This window comes from Crocodylus siamensis, chromosome 4, assembly GCF_052110815.1.
Source record: "Crocodylus siamensis isolate JL-2025a chromosome 4, ASM5211081v1, whole genome shotgun sequence".
NCBI classification, from domain to species: Eukaryota; Metazoa; Chordata; order Crocodylia; family Crocodylidae; genus Crocodylus; species Crocodylus siamensis.
The window spans coordinates 109,858,465-109,875,332 of record NC_143398.1 but is presented as its reverse complement, the minus strand read 5'-3'; the positions used below and the strand labels follow the sequence as shown (position 1 = coordinate 109,875,332).

Sequence of the window (16,868 nt, the reverse complement as noted above, 5' to 3'; positions counted from 1 at the left end):
TTAAAGACAGCTTGCTTGGCTATATTTTAATTTACCTTGTGTTTTATATCAAGTCTTTTCTAGCTTCTAATACAGGCTATCCTATTCTATACAGGCTTTTATTCCTTGGGTAAATGCAGAACTGAATACAGTTTCAGACTACAGTTCAAATTTGAACTGTTAGTCTCTGTCACCTTTCTATCCTCTGCTCCAGTACTGCATATTATGATGTCTGAACACTGACTGTACATGGAGAAACGGTCAAGTCCTGTAGCAAGACTCCATCAAGTGAGGTTGCGAACATAAAGGCTAGCAAGCCAAAAAACAGTTTGGGGGAGTGGGCGAGAAGGAGTCCAGAGGTTATGTGATTGTAGAAACAGGAAAATTCCCTAGCAACAGACTTTATTATCACAAAACACTAAAGTACATGAATAAGTTGAATGCAAATAAGAAGCAAAAACTGGACATAAATTGTACAAATAACACTTTCTGAGGAATCATAGGAATCAGAGCTGGCTGAAATTCAGAATTTTCATTTTGAGGGACAGTCCAACATTTCAAAATTGGAACACAGACTAAAAATTTTGAAATTCCCTGTGGAAAGGAAATTCAGAAAACTTTTCCATCTGGAAAAAAAATCTAAATACTGGGAAACCTGTTTAAAGTTTTAGAAGTTGGGGCAGCCTGGGGAATTTCTCCAGGGGTGAGGGAGTCACTCTCTAGCAAATGGAGGAGGCTAAAAGCTCTGAGAGTCGTTGCTATGGAACTGGGAGGCTAGAAGTCACGGCTGCATTCAGGTTCCCAGTCTTCCAGGCTCTTTGCTGCAGAGCAAAGATTGAGCCAAGGTTCTTAGGTTTTTCAGGCTGCCCGATAAAGAGCTGTGAAGCCACACGAGTCCCAGAACCATAGCACTCCATATGCTGGGGACTGCCATGAATCAGTCCCTCCTGGTCTGGGTCGCAAGGTAAGGTACTCAGGAAACCCCGTCTGTTTTTTCATACAAATTTCACTCAATCAAAATGTTTCCATGAAACTTTTCTTTTAATGAACTAGTATATTCTAATAACAAAGTATTTCATCAGAATGTTCCTGACATACTCTAAGAGAAACCTGAGTTGAACTGCTCTGGTCTATTCAATGGTACAAAGCCTATCAATATATTATTGTAAAATATGTTAGATTGCAAACAATTCAGTGCAAATGCCACATTTCTAACCCCAACCTTCAAGCTCTGCACTGACTTAAGAGCCATTGCCCAGAGGTGCACCTATTCTTTCTATTCAGCTGGAAAACACATGGGTACAAAATCCATATGAAAGCTTCTGATTACTTGCTATAAACTGGAGGAGAATTAGGCTCAGGCTTACCGTAGCTGAGATCCAGTAGTGGCTACTCTTTCAGTCTGTAAGAAACCAGTTCCTGCTGCTGCCACAGCAGCTGTCAGTGCCATCCTCCTCCCGTCAGTCTCTGCAGCACCAGTTGGCACTGAAGTTGGCTTGGAAACGTCTCTTGTGGTTTGTGCGCTTCTGGCTGTGCTTTGGTGCCAGCTGGACCTCAAGGATAGTCTGTTCTGAGATGCAATTTGGGATGCAATAGATGATCTGACTTGTCCCGTGGCACTACCCAAGGTCAAGTAGTTCTCTTTCTCCAAGAGGTTGGTCATACTGTGACTGTTCCCATCTCGTTGGTACAAAGGTGCAGCAGGGCTAGTAGGGGGGCTGTCAAAGACTGGGTTACTAATGGGCCCTATATGGAATTGTCTTGGGTAAGTACGCCCTCTGCTTATAGAAGCCTCCTTGCTGTAACTAATGATGTCAGAGCGAGCGTATCTTGGTGAAACAACAACATTGGGCCTCCTACTACTATCTCCATGCCTTCGAGTGAATCCAGACTGATTCCCTCTGTTGTAATAGAAATCATTGTGCACGTATACCATCTTCTCAGGGCTACTCTGGGGATAAATCTCTAATCTCTTTAGAGGCAGCCTTTGAGACCTGTCTTCTACTGTCGTGTAAACATTATATTGTAAGGCTCTATTCCCCCAGCCATTTGTAAAAGTAGTTGGTGAGCCTGCCTGCACAAAAAAGATGCAAAAAATAACAAAAGTCACAAAGAAGATAGCACAAAGAAAATAACAAAAACAAGGCTGCTAATTTCTATTTGAATAGGTCAATAAACTGTGATTGCCACTAGAAGTATGGATGAAAATGGGTTTTATTACACTTTTGTGACTTCCCACTGAAACTAAGAAGGAGTATTTTCTAGTCATTAGCCAGAGACTGAAAGTCAGGACATCAGATTCTACTTGCATCTCTAATACCTGAGATTGTACTTTGAGTTAGTAAGTCACTATGACCTGTATATTCAAAGGGGTTCCTACACTGTTTGGCATCTCAGTTTCGGTTTGAGTTTCCGAAGTAACATTTACATCTGCAGTTAAATGTCTATCTATGCCTTCAAGACCCTGCAAAAAATGGAAAATGTTGGCTAGGTCAGAGAAAAGCATATTCTGTGATGTTGGTAATAGAAATATAGCAACACAGGACTAAGAGGACCCTCTAGTGCAGTGTTTCCCAACTTTTTCCAGCCCAAGGCATGCTTATATTATTAAAAATGTTCTGTGGCACACCTGTTGAGGCATTCCTCATTGCCATATTTATGAGCTCATTGTAGCTCCTAGCTGTGGCAAAACTCTGTGGCACGCCTGTTCATTTCTGATGGCACACCATTGTGTCCTGTCACTGGTCAAGTACACCTGGAAAGATGCTTGTAAAACACAGGTTTTACTACTAATTTTGTAAAACACAGGTTCCTACTAATTTCCAGAGACAGATTTCACAGCTTCTTTATGGAAATCTGGTCCAGAGTTTCAGCACCCGAACAGAAAGTTTTTCTTAGTATTCAACTACAATTTCCTTTACAGCAGATTGAACCAATTTCTGCTCTTTCCATTATTAGTGAATAATAGCTTTTTTTCCCTTTTTTTAAACCAGAAGACTGTTATTATGCCCCTCTCTATTTGTTTCTCTTTTGTATCTTAAACAAACTCAATTCCTTTAAACATTTTTTACCTGGGCCACATTTTTCAAACTTCTAATATATATTTTTTTGCTCTTCTGTACAACTTTCCCCAATTTTTTAAGATGTAGTATTTAGACTTATGACTGGCCTCACTTATGACAGTTACAAGTCATTTCTGTTTTTTTCCCTTCATTTTCCTTACCCTGTCAGATTGATAATATGTGCCTCCGTACGAAGGTCTTGACACAAAATCATTTTCAGTCATGCCCAGTTTACAAACATACTCTGGAACACTGGTGGCTCGATGAAGACTACCTGTAATTGAAAAAAAGCAATGTAAGTATGAACTTAAGAAACTGTTTTGTTGTAAAAGGACAATTTGTGGTGACACGTATGGTCAGTCTATGATACTGGTACATGGAGATTAAATAGTAAAAATTGAAAAGTATCAGGAATTCAATATACTACATTCATATTGTGGATAAGCAAGGCTTTCTGATGGCAACGGGTCATTTTTTTCAATTGTGTAGTTGTGCATTTTTACAAAGCAGTACATATTTTAGCTGTCTTATGAATGGAAGCCAATACATCTATTCCACAAAACGTATTTTGATACAGCAACTAATATATATAGAAATATTTTATAGTATGATGATTTTTTAAATTAAGTAACAGAGTCATATACATACAGAATTTATGGCAATGAATGGATACTTAAAAGAACATGTTCAATAGGTATTGTTTTCTATTATAGACACTCTCAAGATACACATGGAGTTAAAAACAGGGTCTGAAGTCAACACATAAAATATGCAAGCAGACCACAGATTTATGAAAAGTACAGATGCAAAGTGTTAGTGACAAAATATATTTATATGTGCATGCTATCATTTGTTAAAATAATGCAGCTACAATTTCGATGCATCATGAAAATACCAGCACATCTTGTTTGTAGAATTCGTACTTTATAGTTTCTTAACTCAGCTATTGATTGATTTTTTTTTTTGGGCTCTAACCTCCCGTTAACATCCTGAAGCAGGCAATGCTTTGTTAATCCCTTGAATGCTGCATCCAGAGTGCACTAAAAGGCCATGAGCAAAATCTAGGGATTATGAAGACATATGGCATACAACCCTGAGAAATGAAAGGAGGTTAATGATGCTTCCAATCCATATCTGAAAGGTTTCATAATCCTATAGAAAGTGTGGGAGGCATGCTGTACACATTCTCTGTCTCTTTCCAAGGACTAGCACTGAAGAAAAAATTGTGTTATTTGTTGTTGTTCTTGGGTTACAATCTGATTTTTCTTTTAATAAAAAGGAATTTCCCAGTTGTTATCCTTTAATTAATGTCATGTTTCTTAAAGTTCCTTGATTAAAAAGAAAATGAATGACCTTGTAATGCATTCTACTGAAATCCCTGCTCAAAGGTGTCCTATAGCTGTGAGTACCTCCACATGCATGTAAAACATACAAACTACTTCTATGAAAGGTAAAGCAAAAGTCAAAAGCTCAAGAAAAGTTCCTCTAGCAGTCATAATTGGGTTAGCATGTTATTCAATAATTCATGTAGATGCAAAAACAGTGTTTAGCAAAGGAGAATCTTGAAGAACTCAATGGTAACATTACTTTGATCGAAATGGCAAAGACTATTCTAGATGCTAGGCAGAAGAACCAACCTAAAACGTTTCATGGCTATGCCAGCCAAAAGTCTCCATCTCAAACTCTAGGGGCCACATTTACAAAGCAGCAAGATGCCAAATATGCAGATAAGGGTAGGGTGTACAAGAACATCTAAGTGAACATGTATCTAACAGCCATTGGCTTTCAATGGGAGTTAGGCACCTAACTTGCTTAGGTACGATAGGTATCCTTAGGCACCTTAATAGCTTCTCAAATCCGGCCTTGGTAATTATTTTATGGTTGGGACTTGGTAAAAATAGGACAGACCAAGAACACAGAATTAGCTTTGAAGAAGAATTATTAAGGATTTTCGAACATGTGTATGTTGAAAAGCAGAGTGTAAAGCCAATTGGGTGAATTCAATTGGAGGCTTCAGTTGCTTTGTTCTGGCAATGCAAAACCCCCGTAAACAAGACTTACTTGACTGACAAGTTTGTGTCCCTGGAATGGCAGCATGCAGTCTGGTCACAGCAGGCATGTGATCATTTCTTTTTGACATAAGTGTGAAGGGTTTTTTCTTAGCCAAGGGTTACCTAAGAACTTGAATAAGCAGTGCCATGAGAAAGCCCAAGTGTCCACGCACTTTATTTGATTTATTTTTAGATCACACCGCAGTGCTGTCCTGAGTGCCCAACAGTACTAAAATGTAGTATAATAATCTGTCTCTTTCAAAATTACATGCATCTTTTGAAACCTCACAGGACTAACACAGCTCCCAAAGAAGTCCAGTTATTTATATATTGCTTAAAAAAGCTTCTTGAAGCAACTCCTCCAGTATCATTACTCCATTTCTTGTTTGTTTTGTGCTTTATGATTGGAATTTTAGGAGAGGCTGAAGGGATCTGGGTGTGCAGCTTACTTTGACTTTGAATGAGAGCCGGGCATTAAATTTCCCTGGGACCTTTGAAATTCCAGCTGATATTGTTGTCTATTACTTATCTAGTTAGAACATAAAAGTCCTTGAACAAGGCCCATGCCTCCTGCATGTTTCGGACTGCACTGAATCCATTGTCTGTACACAACAAATAATAAAACAACAATGTTCCCCATAGATCCCATTAACTAAACTAGTATAAGTGTCAGGCCTTTGCACAGTCTTTGCATAACCAAAATATTGTTGATCAGAAATTGCACCATTTAGAGACTTTTTGGTAAACAAAAGCTTTTAGACTTTTACCAGCCAAGTGGTTTAACCTTCAGCTGTCTTGTTAAACTATGCTTCAGCAAACAAAACATTTTTTTTCAGTAGCAAACACAGGATAGTCGTCAGGTTGTGGAATTTCACATTATATTCATAGTATCTACTGTTCATTTTTGCAACACCAATAAACAATGCTGATGGCACTTCTCCCTTAGATTATGCGTGTAAAACAAGGTGTGTGGCTTGTAAGAAAATGATTCTCCTACTTGTGTCAAAAACCAGTGATTTAAAGGAAGAGGGGCTAACTTAAACACTGTGCAGTTATTTGGCTCACAAAAGGAGACCTGATTTATACTTAGGTTGTCTCCCTTGAAGGAGGTATAGCATCTGCTTTCTTTTCTCTGGGTTCTGTGCTGTCTGGGGCTATATGCTTTGTCTCAAATTTTGCAGTTTCATCAGCCTCAGGGAGACAAAAATTATGAGTTAGTTCCAATTCAATCAGCTTAAAAAACAGCTGAAAAGAAAAATGAGTTTAAAACTCACTGGTGTAATTAGATGCTTGAGCACCCTGTGCAGCATTGGCAGAGGGTGTGGCGGCAGTGCAGTGGCTGCTATTTTTGCGTCCCCTCCCCAAAGGACAGCGCTGGAGCTTTGGTCACTCCCCCCCTAAAAGTAGTGGGCTTTTTAAAAATGAGGTCTAGAGACGTCTCACTTTCCTTTAGGGTTAATATTTTCAGTCTTTTGTCTGCAACAAAGAAAGGTAGAATTTTAATCTTAGGTTTTATATGTTGGTATCATTGCTATTGTTAAGAACAGCAACAAAATGATGCAACTGCCAAGACTCCAAAAACCGAGTCTTTGGGGAAGAAAAGTAACAAACCACCAACATTGCAAAACCTGTGTTAATACTGGAAAAAATGGCAAGTAAGATGTGTGGGAGGAGTCCTAAAGAGGCTGAGTGGACTAGTGCAGATATCTTTGGAGAGTATTTCTCCTGCATCCCTCCTTACTTCCTTGGGCGTGTGACTAGGGTTATTTACGTGTCTCAAAACGCATATGTACTTAATTTCTCCCAATAAATAACCAGTAACCATGGGCCATGGTGCCTTGCTTGTATCTGTCAAGTCAATTGATCTATATCCTAAAAATACAATGATAATAAGGCAAATCTGGTGCCCCTGTAACTGCACAAAAGATGAGCAGGATAGACATTCCTTATGTAAAGCAATTCAGACACTAGATAGTTCAAATCTGGTATGTGGTCACGTCCCACTTCAGAGGCTTTGTAAAGTATCTTTACTTGTCTTTGGACAGTTACTACAATCAAGAAGAAATCAAGAAGTCCTGCAGATATTAGTATAACTGCACCCCATGTATGAACAAGTCATCTTGGGCCACGATCCTACCACGGGTCTTGATTTTTCACATCATGAATTCCTGTTCCTTGCTCTTGCTCAAGGTAGGTGAAAAAGCCTCTTTGAAAGTTTTGGGCTCCTGTCTTTCTTTTTTCTTCTTTTTCACATTCCAGCACTCAAGAGCCACCAAATTATATTGGAATGTCAACAAATCATAGAACCTAGAGACAGTATCCTGTCTATCTCCCTGCCAATGCAGATCTAGGCCATACATTACATTTCCAATAATTTAAGAGGACCCTTCCCCCCTCCGCTTAATTCTTTAGGAAGCAGTAGCAAAAAAATTAACAACGAGGACAGGAACAAAAGATGGCACTCTTCAGCAAATGCTCCTTTTAGCTAAATGCCTTTCACTAGAAGGATTTAACAGGAAAATTAAATGTTCGGTCTGTCCTACTGAACCTGATCTTCTACAGACATTTAAACCTTCAAAACTGGACAAGACAAAATCAGCCAAAAGCAAAGCATGAACTATATAGAAAAGAGAAATGTAAGGGAAATAGTTGATTCTATAATTCTTAACTGCCTTACAGGTGTATGTCCAAAACTGTCCATTAGGAAAAGATATAGTTTTCTAATTCAAAAAAAAAAAAATTCTGACTCATACAGTGTAAATATGTACACAGACAGCAACACCCAGGCTTTTTTTTTTAAAGATATACTGGGAGATTGTACAATCACATCACTCATTGGAATTGAATAGGGGTAAAGAAGGGCAGACAAGCCCAAAGGTAGTACTGAATGTACCAGATACAGAATTGAAAGGCCGATGAAGACATACCAGAGATCCAAAATAGCAAAAAAGAGCAAAATGCTTGAAGTGCATACAGAATAACTAATACTGTTAAGTTACACACACAGACTGAAGAGAACTGCAGGCTCACTACTGTGTAATATTTTTGACACTGTTAACTACAACATCCCAGTCTTTAAGTAGAACCAGATAGGTACAGAGACATTCAGAAATTTCATTGTGCTGTTTTAAGCTTTTGTCAAAAAGAAACAAATCTGAGCATTTAACCTATAACTATATAGCAACTGTGTACACAACAGCTTGAAATATGCTTGAAACATGCCACTTGATGTCTTGGCAAATATTAATAAATATCTATGTAATGATTTAACAATGAAAATTATTCTCCACTGACTATGTATGTCTATTAACAAAGAAACTGAAGCAGCTCGTTTTAATCCTTTAGCAATTGAGAGAATTCTCAGTTCAGGATTAGCTACAGATTCTCTCAAAGAACAAAGAGCACAAACTTAAAAAATGAGCCTGAACTTCTAATGTAAAAAAAAAAAAAAGAACAAGATCTCCCTTCCCCACTTCCTTCTACAAAACCCAACCTTTCAAGATAAGCATATGAATCACGAAACATCAAAAGCAGAGAAAAAAATCCATTCTTTCCTTCCTATGTAAGCCTTTAAGGCTATGCTGCTGCCATTAATTTGATCCTTTAAAAAAAGTTGCACTGTCTGATGCTATATATTTGTATATTTCTCCTGTGGCATACAGTAGAACTTACAGGTGCGTAGAGCATAAGGATTGGCCCCCAGTACAGTATATATACCATTGTATCATTTTAGTCCTATGTGACCCAGTGCTTACATGTTTTCCTAATTTAAGTACATGAGTATGTCAGTTAGGTATGTGCTTATCTTGCTGAACTAGGTATGAAGTGTTTACAGACTGGGCTTTTATGCCAAAGGGAACTGATACTTTTCTTGTTCATGTTCCCTGGGACTTCAGAAGGTTTAGGATCAGTCCCTTGATTAATTTAGCCACTAGTATCAAAATTTAAAAGACATCGTAATTAAAGGAAATGGGTATTTTTCTCCACTTATAACAGTAGCATCTCCAAATAAAATACTTACAACATGAAGATTGAAATGTCATGCAAACTTAAGGCAAATATTGAGCAAGCCTTTGGACAGGAGTTATTTAGTTAACAACAAAAAAAAGAAGAACCCAGAAACGAAAAACAGACCAAAAAACAAACAGACAAAAACCAAAACCCAACAATGAAGCAAATTCTACTTCATTTTCGTCTTTCTGAGCTTCAGGGCGGAAATAACTGATAGGGATGAAATAACCAACAGAGATAAGATAAACATGAGCGCATATATGTATAATAAATAAGTCTAAAAGAGGACCTAACTAGGTGCAAAGCTCGTAGTTATATAACCAGTGCACAGCTCACAGGCATTTTATCTACTATCCTTGTTTTTGAAACTTACTTTTTTAAAGTTACTGGCATCTTAAAAATGTAAAATGTCTAAAGTACTTGAACTTTAGTGGGGGGAAGAAAAAGGCAGCAGCAAAACAAAACCATGCCAAGCCCACCCCCATCATGAGTGTAAATACCCAAGGAGCTAGAAAAAACTAGAAGAACTCGACTTTCATAGTTCTTCATGTATTGTTGATATAGGTGTTGCCTCAAGCCACCCCATCCCCTCATTTATTACCTTAAGCTGCATTTTTCAAACGTCTTGTCTCCATTATCAGAAAAAAATGCATTTGAATATAACAAACGACACAACTTTCACAAATGTTTGGAGGGTTATATATATCTATATCTATCTATCTATAGATATCTATCTATATGCAGCTATAGATATCTATAGCTATATAGATAGCTATAGATAGATAGATATATCTATATAGATATATATTGCAAGCACACATGCAATATTTGGAAATAGATCTCACATGCTGCCTACAGCTACTACATACCTGACTGTGAAACTCAAAAAACCTGGGTAGATGGGTGCTCTGCATAGGATTTTTTTTGGTAGGATTGTGGCTGTATCCTGTTAATTTTTAGTCACTAATATTTTAGCTGGGTGCTGGACCAATCATTCATATTCTTATACAAATACAATGTGGCCATTTCCATATAGACATACAACTTCTAGCAACAACCAAGTGATAGCATATTCTAAGCCAGGTCATTTATATTTTTACATAAAAAATACAATTGAAGCAGCTTTTTTGATTATTGAGCCTTGACTCTTCAGCTTTTCAATGTCTTTAAAAACACAGCCCTATACCCATCCTCATCATACTACTCAAGCTGAAGCAGTGGCATACTTTCTCAGCAGTTCACATGAAGCTCTCAACACCTCACAGAATGCAACCAAATCTAGATAGAGACAAGGGTGCGGCTAGATGGATCCTTTGAAGGATTTGCGCTTCATTCTAAAAGTTTGTAAAGAGAGGGATCAATTACTTTTGTCCATGCAGTTCTCTGCACATCACTGTGCCATGTCAATACTAGTCTTGAATAGAATTATTGTTCTATATTTATTTTTTGCTCCTTGCCTGTGCGTGTTTTGCTAAGCCTCCCTTTTGTTTGCTTGATTTTTATGTCTGGGGTCAGAAAACAAAACAAACTATGGCTTTCTTTATTTCCTTCCTACTTTGTTTAACAGACAGGATTAGCTAGGCAAACAAGACCCTTAACAATTACACTGAAAATAGTTACAGTTGGTGGGAAAGAGGCCAGACTTATCTCTAATGACTGTAAACCAGAAGTCATCTCATTAAAGCAAAAGGAGAGGAAGTGGCGAGGTGCAAAGCTCGCAGTTCATTTAATCAAATGGGGAATAAAACAAGAGCATTGAAATTAAAAAAAAAAGTTGTGTGGGCAGACTTTTTGGTAAAATACTGTAAGAAGGGGACAGGTTCCATCAGATACATGTCAAAGCCATTTCTTCAAGATCCCCGCAAAGCTTACAGGTGCTAAGATCGAGGATGGAAGTGATATTATGTTAACCAAAAAAAAAAGGCAAAAAAGCTGAGAGGTACAGTCATCCACCCTGGCAATCTTCAAAAAGTCTTGATGTCCATCTTGTTGGGGTCATCTGACCCCAGCAGTCTTTCCTGCCCAAGTGGAGGGGGCTTGACCCGATGATCTCTGAGTCCCTTCCAGCCTTATGAAACTATGTTAACGCCCCTCCCCTCCCCCCAGAAAACCCTCCGAAAAGCTAAAGTTCAAGATCTTCAAGAAGGATTTAAGCACATAAACCCCAATGTCTTTCAACTCAGACTGGCACTTCGGAGCCCCTTTGATGGAAAACAAAACCAGCTGTCCCTCCCATTTATAGGGCTACACACTCATGCTTGAAAGCAAGGGGAAAACCAACAGAAGCTCGTCACACCTGGGGCTAACAGCTCACAGAAGCGAAGAAAGAAAAGAAAGGAGGAAAGAGACCCTGGAAATGGGAAGGCTGGTACCGGCTCTCCCAGGGTGGGTCCAAGGATAAGTGGCACCCTAGGCGAACGGTGTACCTTGGTGCCCCCACCACTTCCAACACAGATGAAAATATGAAGTCTACAATGAACTTAAACCTCAGAGATCTTTTCAGAGGTCTTTTCTCCCCTTCCCAAACCACAGGTCTTAGACCAAGGTGGAGCCGTAGCCGGCCGGGGCTGTCATTCAGAATGATGTTCCTGTTATTTTGTTCTGCGTATAATTTTGGCGCCCCCCCAAATTTTGGCACCCTAGGTGACCACCTCGTTTCCCTAATGGCTGGACCAGCCCTGCACTTCCCTGTTGCAATGGGCTGGCAGATCCTTGCCCACCCCTGGCACTGGGTTACTAGGGGCTCCCACCAGCTGGGCCCTGCTCAGGACCCACGTGGCCGGCAGCGCCGGCGAGCGGGCGAGGGGCGGGCACGGGGAGGGGCACAAGAGGTCGGGCACTCACCCGGGGAGCTCCGCCGGGCCAGCGTCTCCTGGACCTGCCGCTGGATGCGCAGCGCCTTGTCCTCCCCACCCACCCGCCTCAGCCTGGCCTCGGACGGCAGCGCCAGCGTGGAGCTGTCCACCAGCCCCGCGCCCAGCACCGTGCGGATGTAGCCCGGCTCGGACCCCGCCATCCTCCCTCCCGCGGGACAGGGCGCCGCCGCCGCCGCTTCAGCGCGGGGCTGCACCGACTCGGGCGCCGGCCGGCTCCGCCGCGCAGGTAGCCCCGGGGCAGCGCCCCGCCCCGCCTCACCCTCAGCATAGCTCCTCCCAGCCCCCCCCCGGGGCACAGCCCCGCCCCGCCGCGCCCCGCCCCGCGGCGCCTCCTGAGGCAAGTCGCCCGCTGCCCTTCCCCTCAGGAGGCGCCGGGGCGGAGGCGGCGGGAGCTGACACGCTTCTCGCTCTGAAGCACTTTGTTCCTCCTAAACGTTTGGGAAGGGTCGGCACGCCGCACCGCGGTTCGGGTGGAGCGGGCAACTTTGCTTTCGTTTCCAAAACGGCTTTTCTTACTCGTGGCAGGGGAGGTTCTTGGAGCCATGTCTTTTATGACAGTCGCTGGAAAAAAAGTAAAGTTTACTACAAACTTTTTCTCGCTCCGGTGACTCTCATAAAAGACATGGCTCCAAGAACTTCCCTTGCCACGAGTAGGAAAAGCCGTTTTGGAAAGGAAAGCAGAGTTGCCTCCTCCACCCAGATCGCAACACGACCTGCCGTCCCCATCAAAATATTTATTAAAAAAGTGTTTCAAAGCCTTGTTCTAATAAAAGATATCGCTCAAAGAGCCTCACCTGCCTAGGTCCTTAGACCAACACGGCTACAACCAAAAACCCAGTTTTCACACTCGCGTTGGTGGTAGCCCTGTCGGGGTAAGGCACAGGTTGTCCACCTTCCAGGTTTGCTCTGGGATCTCCAGGAATTAGAGAGAAATCTCCAGGAGAGTGACAAGTCACCTGGGAGATGAACGATAGGGCATGCATTAAAATACATACTAAACAGTGAATCGGATGTATTCAGTAGTCCTGTGGATTTTTAAAATGTGCATTTTCCTTTTGGACATGAGGTTGGCGCACTGTAATTCATGTCACTATGTCATATGATGAAACCTCCCACAACTGATTTAAACAGAGCTGGCAATACCAAGGCAGAATGCCAAAAACACCCACCACTTCAACTTGGAAGATGCTGGCATGCAATGGGCAGATGGCAGGGGAGCCATGGGGGCCCGATCCTTGTTGTGGCCATGTACCCTGGCCCCTTCCCCGCCATCCACCCAGAGGCATGTGTGCCAAGCAAAATCTCTTTGAGTGCCACACCAGCACCCCTGCCCAGGGTTGCCTACCCCTGGTCCAAGGACAGAGGCAGACAAGGTTCTTTGGGTAGATGTGATATCTTTCATTAGGCTAATAAGAGAGCACACAAAACAACACCAGGCTCTCCCTTATACCTGAAGAAGGGTGTTTGTGCCCAAAAGCTTTCAAAGAACAAATCTTTCCAACTATTTAGTTGATCTAGTAAAAGACATCACATCTACCCAAAGAACCTTGTCTGCCTCTTTTCACATGCACGGAGAAGCAGGGCTGGCAGGGATCTCCAGCGTTCATCTAGAGCACTGGTTCTCAGCCTTTTTTGTGCCAGACCCCATTTGTAAACATGGATGGCCAGTCTTGACCCAGTGCCTGTCACTCCCAACCCGCTGCCCCCAGGCCCCAACCCCCCAGTGTGTGTGTGTGTGTGTGTGTGTGTGTAGGGGGGGGTGCTCTGGGCCATAGGGAGCCCCAAGCAGCTCCTTACAAGCTGGAACCTTTAAGGGACAAGCCACGCTTTCCCATGCTTTTCTCCTTTAAAGGAGAATCCATTTTTAAAGTTTGTTCATGACCCTTTCATATATTCTTGTGACACACTTTGGGGTCGCGACCCAGGGGTTGAGAAATGCTGATCTAGTCCAACTCACCCCATGCAACCATAATCTAAACTCTATGTAAGACTACCCTCAACCCTGACACAAGTACCTGCAAACAGGGGGTGGAGGTGGAGGAATGCAGTGCTGCAGTTGCACCCGCTTTGATTCCTGCTTTTCCCAAAGTTTAAAAACCAACTGCCTGGCAGCATTTCTGATCAGGCAGGGCTGAGCGAGTCAAGTGGCTCCATGGCTCATGATCATCTCCCTGGGCATGTTCATTAATGCACCCTAGTTACTGCATGTTTAGTTTAGTACTTCCTTAATGAAGCACTAACTGAGTGTGCAGTAGGTAGAATTATGGAGCAGTACTGTGGCACATGGTTATTTTGTGATACTGTGCAGTAGCTTAATAACACTGCATAGTAGGCTATTAGCATGGTTTTTAACTGGCATGCTACTGCAGTGTTATTAGACTAATGCACAGTAAGCATCTCATGTAGACGTGTCCCCTGATTCCTGCTGATCTCTCTCCACTCCACAGGTGTTAACCACTCTCTCTTTAAGGGGCTTTATATCCCTCTAGTCCAACTTTCCTTTCTCCTGCACTGTTGCTGTTAGTCATTCCTGGTAATGTCTGTCTTCTATTTCACAGTTTCACAGACTGTTTTAATTCTAGCTTAACTCAGGTGTGGTTATATTAAATCAGATGTGGAAATGACTGACAGTGAAGCAGTGGATGCACTGTCAAGATACTCAGGCTAAATGAGAGGCAGCAGACAAGGTTCTTTGGGTGAATGTGATATTTTTTATTAGACCAACAAAGACATCACGTTTTCCCAAAGAACCTTAGATCAACATGGCTACAACCAACACCCCTGAAACATGAATGAGAGATGTGCATTTAACTAGACTGACTGCAGGCTTACTGACACACTGTCTTTCGACTATTTTTCCTATATTTGCCTATTATGTTATGTTTTTTAAATTTAATATATAAGCTAGCAAAGCCATCAACATCGGCAATCCCTTGCTATTGGGGATGATTGTCTTCCATGATTTCCTTATCTATGGGTCCAAAAATGTCTGACAAGGCCAATCTGGGACCAGCAGGTTCTACTACAACTCAGGCATGTGTTTCTGTGCAGAGTGGGTGGCTCTGGATTCTTGGTTTGGTCTGTGATACACTGTTTCTGCCACTCAAATACACTACCAGAGTAGTGCATATTCCAGTAGTTATATTTGTTTCTGCTTTAATCTTCAGCTGAATAATACTGAATAATACAGTGCTAGGCTCCCTAGCATATTAGTAAAGCTTATCATTTCTCTTGACCTGGAGGAAATAGGTGTTGTGTTGTATGTGATGATATGCCAGATCATCTGCATCCTCCCTGCTGCCTTTTCAAAATCCTAGCTCTGCCCACGTCTGTACAAGTGGTTCCCAAACCAAAGTTCCACTATTTTCAGCTATTATGCTGAAAATGTTTAAAAACAAGAATATAAGATTTGCCATTTACTGGGTCAGGCCATAGGTCCATCCTCTCACATAGGGGCAGAGAGTGGATGCTGAAAGGGGGAGTGAACTGGGTATGACTAGGGTTTTTTCCATTGTTCCTCTCTCACTTGCAGCATTTACAATCTAGGAAGTTCTGATGCAGAGGCTGTATCCTTAACTCTCATGTTCAATAGCTGCTGACACCCCTTTCCTCCAAAAACCTGTCTGACATTTGGTGGCAATGGGCTCCACACTGTGTGAAAAACAACTTCCTTCTGTTAGTTTTAAACTTACTGCCTATTTTCTGTCTAGGATTTTTGTAAATTCTTATCATGTCCCCCTTCAAATGTCCCTTTTCTAAAATAAATAGTCCTAGCCTTTTTAATCTCTCCTCTTATGGAAGTCCCTCCGTACCACCAGCTATCCGTCTTTGTGCCTTCTCTAGTTCTTCTATATCCTTTCTGAGGTGTGGGGACCAGAACTGGGCACAGTATTCAAGGTGTGGATGCACCATGAATTTATAAAGGAGCACGATGGTACTTTCAGTTTTGTTCGCAATTCTCTACTAAATAATTATTAACATGTTGTTTGCTTTGTCGACAGTTGCTGAGCAGAGCTGATGTTTTTAGCAAACTGTTCACAAAGACATCTCTTTTTTGCATGGTAACAACTAATGTAGAGGCCATCATAGTGTAGGTATAAATAGTACATGATGCAAATGTATTTAAATGTATTAGTGGATATTCTTAAGCGCCACCTTCTGAAGTATGTAGATTTAAAAGAAAGATGGATGATCCTATGTTGCTTAGTTAAAAAAAAAAATTTTGGACCAAGTGCCAATGTTCCTAGGTTGGAAGGCAACATCTTGGAAAATTTGTAGTCGTGAAGAAACAGGGTTAGAATTTACATTACTAGGTATCCTCCCTATAGCAGCTGTAGAGTTATCAGGGCTCATATTGGTGTAGCCAGTATTTCCTGCCATCATTTTTGCCATACCAACCTACCTGTTATACCAGCAGAATTGCTGCCCTTTGCGTGCTTATTCATTTTCTGCCTGTCTCCCATTTTTTTGCTCGCTGCAGCTCCCTGCCTGGCCCTTATTGCTTCTCTTTTGCTGTTGCTGGCCCTCTGCCCTTTCTGCTGCCATCTCCTGCTTGAAGCAAGCCATGCATAGGAAGGATCAGAACATCATGGGGGAAAACCTAACCACCCTTGTTTATAACATTGTTCTTCAGTGGTGACTTCAATGTAAGATGAGAGAAGGGGAGTCACAAAGACTCCCACACTCAAACTAAATACCTCTTTTATTCAAGGGTATTTTGGAAGGGTGACTCAGTAGGAACAGGAGATTTTAAAATACCTGTAGGCTAGGTGGCTCTAGGAAAAGGAGGACAAGGAGTTTTTGGATAGGAGAAAACGGGAAGTATGTAAGGAACTGGGTATATAGGGATAAGTAACCAGAAAAAGGGATAGCAAAAATGGAGGCATGAA

The 16,868-nt window shown here is 41.5% G+C and overlaps 1 protein-coding gene across 1 annotated transcript in view; it reads right to left on the bottom strand.

The window, feature by feature from the left end:
• PKP2 (plakophilin 2) overlaps positions 1–12,209 on the bottom strand; it is a 76,406-nt gene extending 64,197 nt beyond the window's left edge. Inside the window, exons 1-3 of the mRNA XM_090043324.1 lie at positions 11,948–12,209; positions 3,203–3,315; positions 1,347–2,053 (exon numbers count right to left, since the gene is read on the bottom strand). Of these exons, the coding sequence (XP_089899450.1) occupies positions 1,347–2,053; positions 3,203–3,315; positions 11,948–12,119 (992 nt within the window). The 5' untranslated portion in view covers positions 12,120–12,209. The remainder of the gene's footprint in view (positions 1–1,346; positions 2,054–3,202; positions 3,316–11,947) is intronic.
• Between the last annotated feature and the right edge of the window lie 4,659 nt (positions 12,210–16,868).